At 39.6% G+C, this 14,913-nt stretch overlaps 1 protein-coding gene across 2 annotated transcripts; it reads left to right on the top strand.

Annotated features, from left to right (window-relative positions):
* Positions 1-6: 6 nt before the first annotated feature.
* On the top strand, positions 7-14,679 carry LOC133547085 (gastrula zinc finger protein XlCGF8.2DB-like). Of its 2 annotated transcripts, XM_061892902.1 has the most exons (3): positions 7-71; positions 178-483; positions 10,662-14,679. In XM_061892902.1, the coding sequence occupies exons 2-3, from the start codon at positions 300-302 to the stop codon at positions 11,456-11,458; spliced, it is 981 nt and encodes a 326-aa protein (XP_061748886.1). In that variant the 5' UTR covers positions 7-71; positions 178-299; the 3' UTR covers positions 11,459-14,679. The 2 variants fall into 2 exon arrangements, with proteins under 2 accessions (XP_061748886.1, XP_061748877.1); XM_061892893.1 differs by lacking the exon at positions 7-71 and having other exon boundaries at positions 78-483.
* The last annotated feature ends 234 nt before the right edge of the window (positions 14,680-14,913 follow it).

Here is a 14,913-nt window from a genome sequence, read left to right as displayed (position 1 = left end):
GTAGGTGGCAGTAACTCACAGTCTGTCCTCTTCGCATCCCGGAAGTAAAAGCTTGACAGCACGCTAGCAAGGTAGTTCCTCTTTTTTGACAGCATTACTGGACAGTTAGCTGCTCGGTGTTGACTTCTCTACATGATATATTTCATATTCATTCACAAACACTTTGTTTCGTTTCAGATAAACCTGCCTGTTCTGCGTGCACTTTGAAGATTCCCGGGCTAGCTTAGCTTGCTAGCTGCTAACAAAGAGAAGAAGCGGAAGTGATCGACACGTCGCTAAAGTGTTGTGATTGTGTGAAAATGTGCAAAGTAGAAATGCTGAGAGTGTTGGTGAAGCAGCGACTAACTGCTGCTGTGGAAGAAATATTTGTAGTGTTAGAAAGAACCATAGCAGAATACGAGGAGGAACTTTCTAGAAGAAAAGAGGAGAACGAGCGACAACGTCAACTACTGGACGCTCTTTTCAACAAACATCAACAAACAGGTTTGTTTACTTCTTTACTCTTACACCTTAGGTCAGAGCTGGGCAAATGTTTTGACTCGGGGGCCACATTGTGTCTGGGGGGCCAGTGTGTGTGTGTGTGTGTGTGTGTGTGAATTGATTAACGTGAACCCCGACTTAAACAAGTTGAAAAACTTATTGGGGTGTTACCATTTAGTGGTCAATTGTAGGGAATATGTACTGTACTGTGCAATCTACTAATAAAAGTATCAATCAATCAATCAAAAAGTGAGTGAGTGAGTGAGTGAGTGAGTGAGTGTGTGTGTGTGTGTGTGTGTGTGTGTGTGTGTGTGTGTGTGTGTGTGTGTGTGTGTGTGTGTGTGTGTGTGTGTGTGTGTGTGTGTGTGTGTGTAAAGTATGTCAATCAATGTTTACTTATATAGCCCTAAATCACGAGTGTCTCAAAGGGCTGCACAAGCCACAACGACATCCTCGGTTCAGAGCCCACATAAGGGCAAGGAAACACTCAACCCAGTGGGACAATGAGAAACCTTGGAGGAGACCGCACATGTGGGAGTCCAGTCCATAGTGGATCTAACATAATAGTGTGAGAGTCCAGTCCATAGTGGATCTAACATAATAGTGTGAGAGTCCAGTCCATAGTGGATCTAACATAATAGTGTGAGAGTCCAGTCCATAGTGGATGTAACATAATAGTGAGAGTCCAGTCCATAGTGGATCTAACATAATAGTGCGAGAGTCCAGTCCATAGTGGATCTAACATAATAGTGTGAGAGTCCAGTCCATAGTGGATCTAACATAATAGTGTGAGAGTCCAGTCCATAGTGGATCTAACATAATAGTGAGAGTCCAGTCCATAGTGGATCTAACATAATAGTGTGAGAGTCCAGTCCATAGTGGATCTAACATAATAGCGTGAGAGTTCAGTCCATAGTGGATCTAACATAATAGCGTGAGAGTTCAGTCCATAGTGGATCTAACATAATAGTGTGAGAGTCCAGTCCATAGTGGATCTAACATAATAGTGTGAGAGTCCAGTCCATAGTGGATGTAACATAATAGTGAGAGTCCAGTCCATAGTGGATCTAACATAATAGTGCGAGAGTCCAGTCCATAGTGGATCTAACATAATAGTGTGAGAGTCCAGTCCATAGTGGATCTAACATAATAGTGTGAGAGTCCAGTCCATAGTGGATCTAACATAATAGTGAGAGTCCAGTCCATAGTGGATCTAACATAATAGTGTGAGAGTCCAGTCCATAGTGGATCTAACATAATAGCGTGAGAGTTCAGTCCATAGTGGATCTAACATAATAGCGTGAGAGTTCAGTCCATAGTGGATCTAACATAATAGTGTCAAAAATAAAGTTCAAAATATAAAACATCTTCATGCATTTTCATCCATCCACCCGGTTTCTACCGCACCTGTTCAAGAAGTCGCATTAATGGTAAGAAGTATTTATTTATTTTTGGTTAGCCTCAGAATAACAATGTTATTAAAAAGAATAAAAGACCTATTATACTCTAAAAATGTTGGTCTTTCTTAAAAATGCACGCTTATAGTTGTATTCAGTGTTAAAAACAAAAAATATATATATATATATACTTTAAAAAATATTTGGCTTGTATGGCTCTCTCAGCCAAAAAGGTTCCTGACCCCTCTACTAGGTCATAAAATCAGTGTCAGTTGAGTCGGTCCATGGGTTGCCTGCAGGGATTTTTAATGTCCAGCAGATGTCAGTATTTAGTGACACAGTATCAATACAGTTTTGCAATGTGTCGAAAGGCTTCATGACGCCTCATCAAACTCATCACTAGCGGCTGTATTGAAAATCTTTTTATTTGATTAATAATAGTAAACAAAAAGGTTTTCGCCCCAAAGGCACTAAGCTTTTGTCCCAGACAATATTACTGCTGGATGTGAACCACGTGACTTCCGGGTCTTGCCAGGTGTGCCAACATCTCAATAGCTGCTGGTTTAGCCCCAACTGTGCAAATGTGAGACTATAAATATTACAGAAAACAGGAGTAAATATCATGAAAATATGTCTAACCCCGACTGGCCCATCTCCTGCTTCCGCTCTGCCCGGGACTCGAACCTGCGTCCTCCTCAACGAGGTTATGTTGAACAACTTCCGCACATTTGCTGCAAAGTGGATCATACACAAGTGTAAATACCAAACTTTTTTTTTTTACAGTGGGGGCCACACACTGAAAGTTAAAGCATGCGGGGGCCATTTTCATACTCTGTAGAAAGCAGAGAAAGAATAATCAACCATGAATGACAAAAGGATTATAAAAATGCTTGTAATAAGAATACACTATATAGAACATATATAGAACAAAGAACTACAGAGGCAGAAAATAATTATGGTGGAGGGAATTATTGTTTTTTTTTTTTGTTTTTGTTTTTACTTTGTCATGAAAAAGGGAGGTTTTTTGGGTTGGTGCAGTAATTGTAAGTGTAACTTGTGTTTTTTATGTTGATTTAATAAAAAATATATATATATATATATATTCCCGGTGGTTGGGGACCACGGCAATAGATGGTCAAATATGTGCGGCAGCAGTGATCCAACTAAAGCATTTCACACATTTAATCACAATAGTTTAATCCAAAAACTAAAATGATATGGCACCAGAGGGTTAGTCTTAAACTGGATAAGAAGTTATCTAACAAACAGGAAACAATACGTGAAGCTAGGCGAACACACTTCTACAACGCTAAATATATCCTGTGGTGTACCTCAGAGATCAATACTAGGACCTAAATATTTAATCTCTATATAAATGACATTTGTAAAGTTAGCTTTATTTGCGGATGATACAACTGTGTTTTGTTCAGGAGAGACCACACAGAAGATAATACAAGTAATAACAGAAGAAATGGACAAATTAAAAAGATGCTTTGACAAAAGCAGACTATCTTTGAATCTCAGTCAAACTAAAATGATGCTATTTGGTGACAGCAGAAGAGAAAGTCCAACACAAATACAAATAGACGGACTAGAAATTGAAAGAGTAAATGAAACCAAATGTCTAGCTATAATGATTGATGATAAATTGAACTGGAAATCCCACCAATTATTATTTATTTATTTTTATTGTGATTACTTATGGAGTATATTGTGAATAAACTGAGAACGGGAAGTGAACAAAGGTTTTAGCAACTCTTATGTAAAAGAAAATGGGTAGAATTTAGGGATGCACCGATTAATCGGTAACCGAATATATTCGGCCGAATATGGCAAAAAAAGCCACATTCGGCCTTCGGTGGAATGAGTTAAAAACATGGCCGAATAGTGGCGTGTGACGCAATTTCTTGACGCGGTGACGCAATCAACCAAGGTGCAGTGACGTTGGGATATGTTGTGTACCTGTATAAGTGTATGAGGTTACAAGCACACACTTATTGAGATTTAGTGGGGCCTCTGTTTACATTATTAGCCTGTTGTGTAGGCTACCTGTATAAGTGTATGAGGTTACAAGCACACACTTATTGAGATTTACTTGAGCCTTCTGTTTACATTATTAGCCTGTTGTGTAGGCTACCTGTATAAGTGTATGAGGTTACAAGCACACACTTATTGAGATTTACTTGAGCCTTCTGTTTACATTATTAGCCTGTTGTGTAGGCTACCTGTATAAGTGTATGAGGTTACAAGCACACACTTAATTGAGATTTAGTGGGGCCTCTGTTTACATTATTAGCCTGTTGTGTAGGCTACCTGTATAAGTGTATGAGGTTACAAGCACACACTTAATTGAGATTTACTTGAGCCTTCTGTTTACATTATTAGCCTGTTGTGTAGGCTACCTGTATAAGTGTATGAGGTTACAAGCACACACTTATTGAGGTTTAGTGGGGCCTCTGTTTACATTATTAGCCTGTTGTGTAGGCTACCTGTATAAGTGTATGAGGTTACAAGCACACACTTAATTGAGATTTAGTGGGGCCTCTGTTTACATTATTAGCCTGTTGTGTAGGCTACCTGTATAAGTGTATGAGGTTACAAGCACACACTTATTGAGATTTAGTGGGGCCTCTGTTTACATTATTAGCCTGTTGTGTAGGCTACCTGTATAAGTGTATGAGGTTACAAGCACACACTTATTGAGATTTAGTGGGGCCTCTGTTTACATTATTAGCCTGTTGTGTAGGCTACCTGTATAAGTGTATGAGGTTACAAGCACACACTTATTGAGATTTACTTGAGCCTTCTGTTTACATTATTAGCCTGTTGTGTAGGCTACCTGTATAAGTGTATGAGGTTACAAGCACACACTTAATTGAGATTTAGTGGGGCCTCTGTTTACATTATTAGCCTGTTGTGTAGGCTACCTGTATAAGTGTATGAGGTTACAAGCACACACTTAATTGAGATTTACTTGAGCCTTCTGTTTACATTATTAGCCTGTTGTGTAGGCTACCTGTATAAGTGTATGAGGTTACAAGCACACACTTATTGAGGTTTAGTGGGGCCTCTGTTTACATTATTAGCCTGTTGTGTAGGCTACCTGTATAAGTGTATGAGGTTACAAGCACACACTTAATTGAGATTTAGTGGGGCCTCTGTTTACATTATTAGCCTGTTGTGTAGGCTACCTGTATAAGTGTATGAGGTTACAAGCACACACTTATTGAGATTTAGTGGGGCCTCTGTTTACATTATTAGCCTGTTGTGTAGGCTACCTGTATAAGTGTATGAGGTTACAAGCACACACTTATTGAGATTTAGTGGGGCCTCTGTTTACATTATTAGCCTGTTGTGTAGGCTACCTGTATAAGTGTATGAGGTTACAAGCACACACTTATTGAGATTTAGTGGGGCCTCTGTTTACATTATTAGCCTGTTGTGTAGGCTACCTGTATAAGTGTATGAGGTTACAAGCACACACTTATTGAGATTTAGTGGGGCCTCTGTTTACATTATTAGCCTGTTGTGTAGGCTACCTGTATAAGTGTATGAGGTTACAAGCACACACTTATTGAGATTTACTTGAGCCTTCTGTTTACATTATTAGCCTGTTGTGTAGGCTACCTGTATAAGTGTATGAGGTTACAAGCACACACTTAATTGAGATTTACTTGAGCCTTCTGTTTACATTATTAGCCTGTTGTGTAGGCTACCTGTATAAGTGTATGAGGTTACAAGCACACACTTAATTGAGATTTAGTGGGGCCTCTGTTTACATTATTAGCCTGTTGTGTAGGCTACCTGTATAAGTGTATGAGGTTACAAGCACACACTTAATTGAGATTTACTTGAGCCTTCTGTTTACATTATTAGCCTGTTGTGTAGGCTACCTGTATAAGTGTATGAGGTTACAAGCACACACTTATTGAGGTTTAGTGGGGCCTCTGTTTACATTATTAGCCTGTTGTGTAGGCTACCTGTATAAGTGTATGAGGTTACAAGCACACACTTATTGAGATTTAGTGGGGCCTCTGTTTACATTATTAGCCTGTTGTGTAGGCTACCTGTATAAGTGTATGAGGTTACAAGCACACACTTATTGAGATTTACTTGAGCCTTCTGTTTACATTATTAGCCTGTTGTGTAGGCTACCTGTATAAGTGTATGAGGTTACAAGCACACACTTAATTGAGATTTACTTGAGCCTTCTGTTTACATTATTAGCCTGTTGTGTAGGCTACCTGTATAAGTGTATGAGGTTACAAGCACACACTTAATTGAGATTTAGTGGGGCCTCTGTTTACATTATTAGCCTGTTGTGTAGGCTACCTGTATAAGTGTATGAGGTTACAAGCACACACTTAATTGAGATTTACTTGAGCCTTCTGTTTACATTATTAGCCTGTTGTGTAGGCTACCTGTATAAGTGTATGAGGTTACAAGCACACACTTATTGAGGTTTAGTGGGGCCTCTGTTTACATTATTAGCCTGTTGTGTAGGCTACCTGTATAAGTGTATGAGGTTACAAGCACACACTTAATTGAGATTTAGTGGGGCCTCTGTTTACATTATTAGCCTGTTGTGTAGGCTACCTGTATAAGTGTATGAGGTTACAAGCACACACTTATTGAGATTTAGTGGGGCCTCTGTTTACATTATTAGCCTGTTGTGTAGGCTACCTGTATAAGTGTATGAGGTTACAAGCACACACTTATTGAGATTTAGTGGGGCCTCTGTTTACATTATTAGCCTGTTGTGTAGGCTACCTGTATAAGTGTATGAGGTTACAAGCACACACTTATTGAGATTTACTTGAGCCTTCTGTTTACATTATTAGCCTGTTGTGTAGGCTACCTGTATAAGTGTATGAGGTTACAAGCACACACTTAATTGAGATTTACTTGAGCCTTCTGTTTACATTATTAGCCTGTTGTGTAGGCTACCTGTATAAGTGTATGAGGTTACAAGCACACACTTATTGAGGTTTAGTGGGGCCTCTGTTTACATTATTAGCCTGTTGTGTAGGCTACCTGTATAAGTGTATGAGGTTACAAGCACACACTTAATTGAGATTTAGTGGGGCCTCTGTTTACATTATTAGCCTGTTGTGTAGGCTACCTGTATAAGTGTATGAGGTTACAAGCACACACTTATTGAGATTTAGTGGGGCCTCTGTTTACATTATTAGCCTGTTGTGTAGGCTACCTGTATAAGTGTATGAGGTTACAAGCACACACTTATTGAGATTTAGTGGGGCCTCTGTTTACATTATTAGCCTGTTGTGTAGGCTACCTGTATAAGTGTATGAGGTTACAAGCACACACTTAATTGAGATTTAGTGGGGCCTCTGTTTACATTATTAGCCTGTTGTGTAGGCTACCTGTATAAGTGTATGAGGTTACAAGCACACACTTATTGAGATTTAGTGGGGCCTCTGTTTACATTATTAGCCTGTTGTGTAGGCTACCTGTATAAGTGTATGAGGTTACAAGCACACACTTATTGAGATTTAGTGGGGCCTCTGTTTACATTATTAGCCTGTTGTGTAGGCTACCTGTATAAGTGTATGAGGTTACAAGCACACACTTATTGAGATTTAGTGGGGCCTCTGTTTACATTATTAGCCTGTTGTGTAGGCTACCTGTATAAGTGTATGAGGTTACAAGCACACACTTATTGAGATTTAGTGGGGCCTCTGTTTACATTATTAGCCTGTTGTGTAGGCTACCTGTATAAGTGTATGAGGTTACAAGCACACACTTATTGAGATTTAGTGGGGCCTCTGTTTACATTATTAGCCTGTTGTGTAGGCTACCTGTATAAGTGTATGAGGTTACAAGCACACACTTATTGAGATTTAGTGGGGCCTCTGTTTACATTATTAGCCTGTTGTGTAGGCTACCTGTATAAGTGTATGAGGTTACAAGCACACACTTATTGAGATTTACTTGAGCCTTCTGTTTACATTATTAGCCTGTTGTGTAGGCTACCTGTATAAGTGTATGAGGTTACAAGCACACACTTAATTGAGATTTACTTGAGCCTTCTGTTTACATTATTAGCCTGTTGTGTAGGCTACCTGTATAAGTGTATGAGGTTACAAGCACACACTTATTGAGGTTTAGTGGGGCCTCTGTTTACATTATTAGCCTGTTGTGTAGGCTACCTGTATAAGTGTATGAGGTTACAAGCACACACTTAATTGAGATTTAGTGGGGCCTCTGTTTACATTATTAGCCTGTTGTGTAGGCTACCTGTATAAGTGTATGAGGTTACAAGCACACACTTATTGAGATTTAGTGGGGCCTCTGTTTACATTATTAGCCTGTTGTGTAGGCTACCTGTATAAGTGTATGAGGTTACAAGCACACACTTATTGAGATTTAGTGGGGCCTCTGTTTACATTATTAGCCTGTTGTGTAGGCTACCTGTATAAGTGTATGAGGTTACAAGCACACACTTAATTGAGATTTAGTGGGGCCTCTGTTTACATTATTAGCCTGTTGTGTAGGCTACCTGTATAAGTGTATGAGGTTACAAGCACACACTTATTGAGATTTAGTGGGGCCTCTGTTTACATTATTAGCCTGTTGTGTAGGCTACCTGTATAAGTGTATGAGGTTACAAGCACACACTTATTGAGATTTAGTGGGGCCTCTGTTTACATTATTAGCCTGTTGTGTAGGCTACCTGTATAAGTGTATGAGGTTACAAGCACACACTTATTGAGATTTAGTGGGGCCTCTGTTTACATTATTAGCCTGTTGTGTAGGCTACCTGTATAAGTGTATGAGGTTACAAGCACACACTTATTGAGATTTACTTGAGCCTTCTGTTTACATTATTAGCCTGTTGTGTAGGCTACCTGTATAAGTGTATGAGGTTACAAGCACACACTTAATTGAGATTTACTTGAGCCTTCTGTTTACATTATTAGCCTGTTGTGTAGGCTACCTGTATAAGTGTGAGGTTACAAGCACACACTTAATTGAGATTCACTTGAGCCTTCTGTTTACATTATTAGCCTGTTGTGTAGGCTACCTGTATAAGTGTATGAGGTTACAAGCACACACTTATTGAGATTTACTTGAGCCTTCTGTTTACATTATTAGCCTGTTGTGTAGGCTACCTGTATAAGTGTATGAGGTTACAAGCACACACTTAATTGAGATTTACTTGAGCCTTCTGTTTACATGATTAGCCTGTTGTGTAGGCTACCTGTATAAGTGTATGAGGTTACAAGCACACACTTATTGAGATTTAGTGGGGCCTCTGTTTACATTATTAGCCTGTTGTGTAGGCTACCTGTATAAGTGTATGAGGTTACAAGCACACACTTAATTGAGATTTACTTGAGCCTTCTGTTTACATTATTAGCATATCTACTGTTGCTAAGCAGACTTTTGCCAAAAGGACAATAATTCATTTGTTGTGGGTTTATCCACTTTAATGCACTTTTTTTTTTTTTTGGAATGCATGTTTTGTTTGAAGGCCTAATATAAACGAAAAACTTTACTTTTTTGAAAAGCAAAGGCTACTGGATTATTAAAAAAATGTCAATATTCAATAAAAAATAACTTTATTTGAAAAACATGTCTAAATATTTATTCTAGGCTATTTATGCAATATAAAAAAAATTGTGAAAAACTGCATTCATTATTCGGTATTCGGCCTTCGGCCAAGCATTTAAATTTTATTCGGCTTCGGCCACAAATTTTCATTTCGGTGCATCCCTAGTAGGATTAATTAAACTCTGCTTCTTCCTGCTTCTTTTCCAACACGTTGAAAAGAGAAACTGGAAATTGTGTTGCATCATGTAGTGTGCTTGCATGTTCCACATAAACTCAAACTCAATGATTGTCACACAAACAATAGGTGTGGTCAAATCTATATTTGATGATCCAACCCCCAATTCCGACCCTTGATGCTGAGTGCCAAGCAGGGAGGTAATGGCTCCCATTTTTATAGTCTTTGCTATGACTCGTGAGTTCAAACTCTGGATTTGAACTCACAACCTCCCAGTCTCAAGGCAGACACTCTGACCACAGGTCTCAGTCTTACAAATCTTAAAAATAATATATATATTAATTTTTATTTCTTTTAATTTAACGCCGAAACAACTGGTCTCAGTTATCATTACACCTTGTACCAAAAAAATTGCGTTGAGGTCGGTAAGCAAAACCAGAATTATCCCGTAAATTACGCATATCGTCGAGTTCTGAGGGATAAAAGGATTTTAAATGCGCCTTATAGTCTGGAAAATCCGGTAAATACGTGATTTTACCCTGATCGTGTATTGTGCAGTGTCTTTACCAAATGAAAAAACCTAACAAATAAAACATGATTTCATTGGTTGTTGCAAAGAATCTTGTTGGGTTAAAGTTGTCAGTCGAAAATATTTTCTTCGTTTACTCCATTGATTCCAAAGTTATTTGTAGAGGTTGCCCTCTCATGGGTTCCTCGGACTCCCACACACACTGCCACAAGAGCCCGGATTTCAAGGTACAATACTGTTTTATTTTCATAAACGTAAAGACGTTTTTGCTTTCCAGCAAAATGTCTTTCTCTTTGTTCGTGTCTCTCTCTCTCTCTTTCTCTCTGGCTCCCACTCCAACTCCAACTATGTGTCTCAATCCGGCTGCTGCTAATAAAGGCGACAGTTGAATAGATAACAAGGCCCACCTGGGCTATCTACTTCGAGGCCGGTCCTGGCACACTTTGTTCCGCGGCAGGCCCGCAGGCCACGCCCCCCTCCACATTCATCTTTTTGTGCCTTGCAGATGTGAGTGAAGAACATCTTCCCCTGGGGCAGCAGGAGTGGAACTCCAGGTTGGCGCAGGAGGAGCCGCAGACCCCCTACATTAAACAGGAATATGAGGACCCACAGCCACCCTACCTTAAAGTGGAAAAGGAGGACGGTCACGTCAGTCAGGAGGGAGGGCATCATGGCGGATTCCAGGAGTTCCCCGTGATTGTGGATGAGGTCAAAGGTGAAAGCGAGGAGAGAATAGAGGCGGAGCCTCTGAGCAGCAGCTCAGCTGAACAGGTGACAGATGGCAACACACATTTTCGATGTTCTCCGTACCAGAAAAGTATCGTCAGTGAGAGAAATCTAAACCAACACATGACCGCGCACAAAGGAGTGAAACCATTCAAGTGCTTAGTTTGTGGCAAAGATTTTGGACGAAGCTACGAGTTAAAGATTCACATGAGGAAACATACGGGGGAGAAACCCTACACGTGCACAGTCTGCGCCAAAGGGTTTTCTCAGAAGGGACATTTTACCGCCCACGCGAGGATACACACCGGAGAAAAACCCTTCACCTGTTCGCTGTGCGGCAAAAGTTTTGTGCGTAATCACGATCTGAAGTTGCACGTGCGACGGCACGTGGGGGAAAAGCGCTACTCCTGTTTGATTTGCAGCAAGCGCTTCTGCGATAGAACGCCGTTTGTCATCCACATGAGGACGCACACGGGCGAGAAAGTGTTCAGGTGCGGTGTGTGCGAGCAAAGGTTCTCTTACAAATACCAGCTGGACAATCACAAGTGTGCTGATGACACCGGCAGCAGGAAATGAAGACCACAAATCAAGTTTGACAACTTTCTTCTCGTCAACAAACTTTGTAATGCTTTTAGCAAGCCGGTCTGTTAGCAGTTAGCATCTTTCTTCTGTTTGTCTCAGACTGATTTACTAATATTTACAGTGGTGGTCAAAAGTGTACGTACACGTGCAAAAAACATGATGTCATGGCTGTCTTGAGTTCCCAATCCTTTCTACAACTCTTAATTGTTTGTGATGTAGTGATTGGAGCACATACTTGTTGCTCACTAAAAATATGTGAGCAAATGTGCTGGGTCAAAAGTACCGTATTTCCTTGAATTGGCGCCGGGTATATAGTATGCGCCTACCTAGAATTACTGCCGGGTCAAACTCGTTTCGCCAAATAATTAGCATATGCCTAGAATTTCCACCGGGTCAAACTCGTCACGTCACGAGTGACACTTCACCTGTCATCATTTTCAAAATGGAGGAGGTTTATTTCAATCATTTGAAATCGCATAAAGGGAAGAAGATTAAGAGCTATTCAGTAGGATTTAAGGTCCAAGCTATTGAATATGCTCAAAAGAACAGTAAGCAGCTATGTTTTATTAATATTCCGTAGCTGTGTGTGTCAAATATGAGTCATTAAATGACTCCCGCCTCCTGGTGGTAGAGGGCGCTAGTGATCCTTCTTGCGACTACTCGGCTGCAGAAGAAGTGACAACAAGCAGCAAGAGTGAGCAGCGTGTGTTTATTTTTCCCTCTCGCTTGCACTTTTAACATGGAGGATTACATATCTAAAATAAAACAGTTTTCTAAACTGGACTTTCAATGGAAGCAGGAGGTAATAAAGGAAGATCTCCATCGAGACAGAGAGACTTTTAAAACTGAAGAAAGATAAGGAAGACTTCTATAAACAAGTTAGCGGTGCTTTTGATCAGAAGGAGCTGCGCATGGACTTCATTTATAAGTAAAGGTAAGACCGTAATAAGGTTTTGTTTATTAAATGTGCTTTTCATAATGGTATCCTTACATCACACTCAAATTTATAAGCGCAGGCCTAAATTTACCGCATGCCTTTGGTAAACGCCGGAGTGAGAAGAGGTTTTAAATAAATTAGCGCCCCAGTGGCAATTCAAGCAAATACGTACGTACAGCAATGTTCATATTTGCTTACATGTCCCTTGGCAAGTTTCACTGCAATAAGGCGCTTTTGGTAGCCATCCACAAGCTTCTGCTTCCATTTTTAACCACAAAATTGGTGCAGTTCAGCTAAATGTGTTGCTTTTCTGACATGGACTTGTTTCTTCAGCATTGTCAACACCTTTAAGTCAGGACAAATAGCTCCATTTTTGTTTCATCTGACATCACATGGATACAAATAAGACCTTCTGGAGGAAGGTTCTGTGGTCAGATGAAACAAAAATGGAGCTGTTTGGCCACAATACCCAGCAATATTCTGACTTAAAAGTGTGGACAATGCTGAAGAAACAAGTCCATGCCAGAAAAACAACACGGCATACCTCGGTTGGTAGAGTGGCCGTGTCAGCAACTTGAGGGTTGCAGGTTCGATTCCTGCTTGTGCCATCCTAGTTACTGCCGTTGTGTCCTTGGGCAAGACACTTTACCCACCTGCTCCCAGTGCCACCCACACTGGTTTAAATGTAACTTAGATATTGGGTGTCACTATGTAAAGCGCTTTGAGTCACTTGAGAAAAAGCGCTATATAAATACAATTCACTTCACTTTACTTCAATTTAGCTGAACTGCAGCAATTTTGTGGTGAAAAATGTAAGCAGAAGCTTGTGGATGGCTACCAAAAGCGCCTTATTGCAGTGAAACCTGCCAAGGGACATGTAAGCAAATATTAACATTGCTTTATGTATACTTTTGATGGCTCATATTCTCAGTAGAGCCATAATAAATTCATGAAAGAAGCAAACTTCATGAATGTTTTTAGTGAGCAACAAGTATGTGCTCCAATCACTACATCACACAAATAAAAGAGTTGTAGAAATGATTGGAAAGTGAAGACAGCCATGACATGATGACATGATATCCTTTACAACCACCACTGTATTTATTTTCATGTCAACACAGACTTTATAGCTCAATTTAGTGCTGACAGTGCAGAAGTGTCCCAGCACAACTGTTTCTCTTACTCAAGCCTCCAATATCAGCGTTGTGTTTGCCGACATGGATCCGCTACGATATCAGCCGGAATCATATATCACTTTTGTATTATTTAGTAGTGTGGAAAGTTCGAGAAGGTTTGATCAAGTGAAAAGAGTCAAAGAGAGCAATGGTTGCCACGACAAACACTAACATATTTATTACTCACCATCTGGACAGGACTTGAGTATCTTTTTCAGTATCAGACTGTTGCAGGAAGGAGAACCACCGCACTAAAACCACACTTATGTGATGACCTCATCGGATTTTTTTCTTCTTGGGCAATTTTGGTGTCCATATAGTGTTTGTTTTTTTCATAATTAATATATCATGCAATCAATAGTGCATCATATGCATTATTTATTACTCATTTTTAGTGTTTCATTATCTTTTACTTTTTTTACCGTATGCAACCATATAGTTTCCCCATTGTGGCATAAATACAGGTCTATCCTGTCAATAAATTGAAGTGGAGTGATAACAGTAATTCATTAATTCCTCCAAAGGCTTAGTGGCCACATGCGTGGACAGCACCTTTTAGCTCTTATTTCCAAAATGGTGTACACTACTCAATTGGGGTCTTATGGCCACTTATGTGGACACTTATACTCCCATCTGGTGGTGTCAGAAGAGTATAACATACAATGCAATTTGGAGAGAAAAAAAGTGTAAAAATATGAATTAGCATGTCACAAACGTGAAGTACACTTTTGTGTACTTATGGACTAAGTACATCATATCAAAAGATGGTTCTTAGTTTTTATTCTAATTAGGGTCCAATAAGCCCAAACAGCAAAAAGAAATACAATAAAAAAGCATGTAAACAAACAACTTGGGCCTTAAGAGGTTAAGTTACGATCAGCGATGCGGAAACGTTTGTTACTGGACACTTTCTGATACACTTTGTGTAAGTATAATGCAGCTAGAATTATGTGATGCTTGTTTACGTTGACAAATGTGCTGGCTTATTGTTTAGTGGTTTTTACGTACGTCTAGCTTGTGTGCTGTTGTGTAGCTGCTAACTCTTGAAGCATGTTTTTATTTTTTTTTTGCGAATGACGTGACTAAAATAGAAGTAAAGACCAGATGTGTGTGCTTATTGGAGGCTATTGGGAGTGTAACTAAGTAGGGCTGGGAGATATGGACTTTTTTTAATATTTCGATATTTTTAGGCCATATCGGGATACAGGATATATATCTGGATATTTTTTGCGATACAGCATATATATCTGGATATTTTGCCTTAGCCTTGAATGAACACTTGATGCATATAATGACAGCAGTATGATGATTCTATGTGTGTACATTCAAACATTCTT

Source organism: Nerophis ophidion, linkage group LG02 (genome assembly GCF_033978795.1).
Source record: "Nerophis ophidion isolate RoL-2023_Sa linkage group LG02, RoL_Noph_v1.0, whole genome shotgun sequence".
In the NCBI taxonomy this organism is placed as follows: Eukaryota; Metazoa; Chordata; class Actinopteri; order Syngnathiformes; family Syngnathidae; genus Nerophis; species Nerophis ophidion.
This window is presented reverse-complemented; position numbering and strand designations above follow the sequence as displayed.

What these genes read in the sequence shown, in the direction of transcription:
- LOC133547085 (XM_061892902.1), top strand. Translation starts at nt 300, where the DNA reads ATGTGCAAAGTAGAAATGCTGAGAGTGTTGGTGAAGCAGCGACTAACT. An exon ending in CAACAAACATCAACAAACAG is followed by an intron (nt 484 to 10,661) that starts GTTTGTTTACTT and finishes TGTGCCTTGCAG; the next exon opens with ATGTGAGTGAAGAACATCTT.